This window comes from Pecten maximus, unplaced genomic scaffold (assembly GCF_902652985.1).
Source record: "Pecten maximus unplaced genomic scaffold, xPecMax1.1, whole genome shotgun sequence".
Taxonomy (NCBI): Eukaryota; Metazoa; Mollusca; class Bivalvia; order Pectinida; family Pectinidae; genus Pecten; species Pecten maximus.
Genome location: NW_022981685.1, coordinates 1 through 4,617, shown reverse-complemented (window position 1 = coordinate 4,617; position 4,617 = coordinate 1). Strand labels below are relative to the sequence as shown.

Here is a 4,617-nt window from a genome sequence, read left to right as displayed (position 1 = left end):
CGTAATCTGTACCAGTAGACCCTGGGTATCGTTTCACAAAGCTGGTGGTTTTGGCAACAGCAAGGATTTTGTCCCAGTTGAGTATAAATGTGATGAGATACAGACAGCATTTTGTGTGTGAACATGATCCATTCAATATATCCTGAACTATCAACATAGGCAATATAATTATGTGGTGGTTCATTTTCCCTGGTTGTTGACATGGTTCTGATTCGGGCTGATTTCTTTTTGAAGATAATCGATGTACCACTTTTGACAATGCGTGCACGTGCTTGTCCTTTGAAGACATGGCCACTTACTGAATCGGTGTATCCTAGAACAATTATATTGCAGATAATTTACATTTCTTTCACCTCACTTTTATCTTTGTACAATAGCTCACAACCTCCTCAAATGCATTTATATTCCATCTTTGGACACTTCCTTACAATAAAGATACTATAACTACATGTATCGTCCCATACCGAACACGAACCTACGTACCCTAAGTAACGAACCATATAAAGAAACGTAAATAAATCAATAAAGCAGGGCCAATAACACTTATCTATGTATACAAACAGAAATATAAAATCAAAACAATACAGAAATTACATTAATTGTACTTAAATTTTTTTTTAATTTTTGTTTAAAATATAAAACGTAACGTGGCGTTTTCGTATGGTTATGAATTCAAAAATCTGACGCCTAGCTTAGTTTCGCCTATTGATTATTAATGCAGACTTTCCCTTGATAAGGAGATAGACACACTTCCTATGGATACCCTACAGGCCTATGCTAAGACGATGTCGTCAGTTGCTGTATGCAGATTTGGTCTTTACAGGGTCGGTTGGACAGGAGTACATATAATGAGGTGCAGCAATGCAAAGATTGATTTTTATCTGTATCAACATTGTCTTGGACTTAAAAATAATATATTAAACATGGCTTATACCTGCTATTACTTTGGCCCTAAATGACCCTAGTTATCGATGGGTCGTAAAGCATAAACAAACAAACAAACTGCTATTACTTGCAATATAATGCTTTATTATAAAAACATGCAAGTCATACAGTTAAAATACTTAAAATATTGCATCCGAATCATTAAGTTAGGGAAATATTATGTTTCAGATTTCGGACTAGAAATAATTTATCACTACATCCGTATTTTTTTTTACACAACATGCAGTTTTTAGTAATAAATGATTAGAAATGTCATTTTTTAAATGTAACTGGAAAGAAGATAAAATTCTTAAAAAATATAACTTGATGACTTTTGTCATTGTTTGACACTTGGTCTAAAATATTGAAAACTAAAATTATAACAGAAGATATGTAAATCAGAAAAATAAAATTTGGATCTGTGAACAACAAAAATATAGCACAACATCTCTGTTTATTGATTCAGGATATTGGCGGTCATGTTTGTTGGATACATAACCAGCTGTAATCCAACACTGACCAAACCACTATAAATTGTAGTATACACACTACATTACTAAGGACAATTAGCAAATGCCACACAGAATGTAAATACAGTATTTTGTATGTAGGTTGTATCAGATAAAAAAAACTGTAGGTGTTGTCATTACAAAGTGTGTATTCAACTATTCGTGAAACATTGTGCAGGAGTATGGTGAATTTGTAGGTAGCCAAGTTTGGGTATGAGAAAGTGTTGCTTTAAAGAAATTGGTTAAGTATGAATTTGTTGGGTAATATGGGTTGGTATATTAGAGGAATTAGCAATCACACATGTGCACAAACAACCTCACTATTGTGTCAAGCTGATTTCATCGAATAATTAATGTGTGGCACCAGAGTGAGAATATAAAACAATCGCAGTAAGACCCCTGATTATAGAAAACTTTGTTTTGGAAAAAAGTTCCCTAGAAACAAAATGGAAGCCTCTCCCTTCACGTCAAGAGTTCATGTGGTGGGAGTTACCTTCGAGGAGTTCCGAGTGAGTGCCGCAGTGGCAGTATTGTTTTCATGCTAGTGACTGGCGGTAATTTAATATGGTTTATTGATCTTTGAGCCGTTTCCGTTTTGCATGTCCCAGTCTTGTATCCATTTAAAAGATTCTATGATCGTAAATTTTTCTAAACGGAGGAAGACCGTTAATAGCAATCTCGGGCATTAAATAAGAGTTTTAGTATGGTATGGTTGTTAATTAATAGCGGTCTGAACGGTGAAGTTTGACATTCAAGAGGGGGGTTTAAGCCATTTCAAGTTATATATATTTTTCACGCGATCGGTATTTAAAAGAAAATGTTGGTGTTTCTTGTTAAGGTAAAGGACGAGACAGTGTGGTGATCACTACTTCCAATACACCAGAAACTAAAATATTGAACGTCTTTAAACAACTTATATTCAGAAACCGTCAAACGAGGCTATGTACCAAATCCCTGCCCAAAGGAATTTAATGTATGTGTGAATATATTAAGTATATCAATACGAAATCGCCTCATGATGACGTAACAGTTCGGTAAACAGTCGTATTGTTTTCATCAGTGTTTATAGCTTTTATTCCAATCCAGTGGGGTAAAATGTAATCTTTTCGGTTATAACGACTGTGATTCATTGGGATCCAATCAAAATAGAATACATGTCCTTTGTTCAAGAACCCCGCCCACCAGCCAAACGTCCCAGTCGAAATGATCACGTGATCCGTCAATGAAAGCAAAGCCAGGTCAACAAATGAATCGTTGGAACTTGCTAATACTGTAAGGCCACTTCCGTTTTGTATGTTATTTATGCACCACATCTGGTCTCTTTCATTTGGCGATGTTGTTACTATAAAAAGAACATTTGAAAAAATCTTTAGAAAATATCTCTTTGCATATTCAAAGTATTCACGATCCGCCATCGGTCGTTTTTCCGTGACGTAATCACCCCGACGGACGTGGATACCTACAGTTGTAATTTTAGAGGAAGGTACATTTGGCCATGTTTGCTTTTTTAGTCTTTCTATTTTATGTATAGCCTTTTCTCGAAACGACGTTCTCCAGGTGAATTGGTATCTGATATCGTCGAAATGATCTTTAAAATGCTTCCATGACTGAAGAAAACCTTCTATTCGCACACACGACGCGTTTGTTTCAGATAAGCGAAACTGTTCAAAATATCTTGGCCGTGTTTGGTTAAAGGATACTATTGTCCTTCTACAAAGTGTTACATTAGGTGGTGTTGCTGCAGGTATATTGGCAAATGGTTGGTATATTTTGTCTGTTTTTGATAAAAAGAGACTAAGATTGTTGTCGCGAGCAAGACTATAACATGATGCGTATATAAACATGATATTGCCCAATCTTCCTAGATACTTAGGAAAAAGAAATCGATTGGTATCTGTGTCTTGTCCGAAATGATTCTTCATCCGTGTACCTGGGGATGAAGTAAGCTTTTCTGGAAAGTGTTGATCTTCCTTACCAATGACATACCTAGGATTGCTGACGACGGTTTCCTTTGAAACCGTTTTATCATCACCTTTTCCCGATTTTCTAAGATGATTTTGATCAATTCTTTCCGGTCCGTCTTTTCCAGTATTCTGTCTTTTCTCTTTAATTTCTGTGACTATTGAAGTTGAATCGCTGTGTCCAGATAGGAGGCTGCTCCTAAAACACGGTGTAATACTATTTCCAAAAAATGATTGATATTGACATGACTGTTTTTGAATCATGAAATTCTTCAGGGCGGACTCCTTTGCAAGGTAAACAAAAACCATGACAGACATGCAGAGCAGGAAAAAGAAGGTCACTTGTCGAATGTGTGATGCCATAGGTACTTTTCCTGAAACGACAAAAGAAACACATTCATTTGTATGATACACTATAATGATTATTTGTCTGACATCAACTGTTTTCGATAGGCATAATCTGAATGAGAAATTCACATTTCATTTCTGTACACATATTAACATGTCTGTATATATTACATGTCTGTATACATAACATGTCTGTATACATTACATGTCTGTATACATTACATGTCTGTACACATTACATGTCTATACACATAACATGTCTGTACACATTACATATCTGTATACATTACATGTCTGTATATATTACATGTCTGTACACATTACATATCTGTATACATTACATGTCTGTACACATTATTTAAATATTGAACTGTTACCAAATGGTAGTATACAGTCGATATGAATAACTGTTACAACTTGGGTGACAGATAAATAGAATGTCGCCCGTTAGGGCGACATGAAATATTTATCTGTCACCCAAATTGTTTTCATATCGACTGTATACTACCATTTGGTAACAGTTCAATGCTTATATTTACATTCATAAAGATTTTTTATTTACTGTAGGTTATGACGCGTTTAAATTTGCCGCTTACCCTATCACTGACGTCATCAAGTTCAAATACCGGAACAGCCGGAATTTCCAGAAGGAATAATATAGTCCCTGATGACGTTATTAATAGCGAACACATATTGTCATAAGATCGTCTTTGTACAAATTTGGCTTTATTTTTTATTTAATATATGTTTGTAGGTATCGTCAAATTGTTCACAATTGCATAATTTCTGATTGTTTAAAATCGAAACCGTTTTTCTGCGCAATGATATACGGTTAGCATTTAGAAGTGATGGCTTCGTTACACTTATTTATGTTT

At 35.0% G+C, this 4,617-nt stretch overlaps 1 protein-coding gene across 1 annotated transcript; it reads right to left on the bottom strand.

Annotated features, from left to right (window-relative positions):
- Nucleotides 1-1,084: 1,084 nt before the first annotated feature.
- On the bottom strand, nt 1,085-3,768 carry LOC117320183 (galactoside 2-alpha-L-fucosyltransferase 2-like; the record flags this gene model as incomplete). The annotated part of the gene is made up of 1 exon (XM_033874845.1): nt 1,085-3,768. A coding segment is annotated over one exon (1,322 nt), but the record flags the coding sequence as incomplete, so codon positions are not given.
- Between the last annotated feature and the right edge of the window lie 849 nt (nt 3,769-4,617).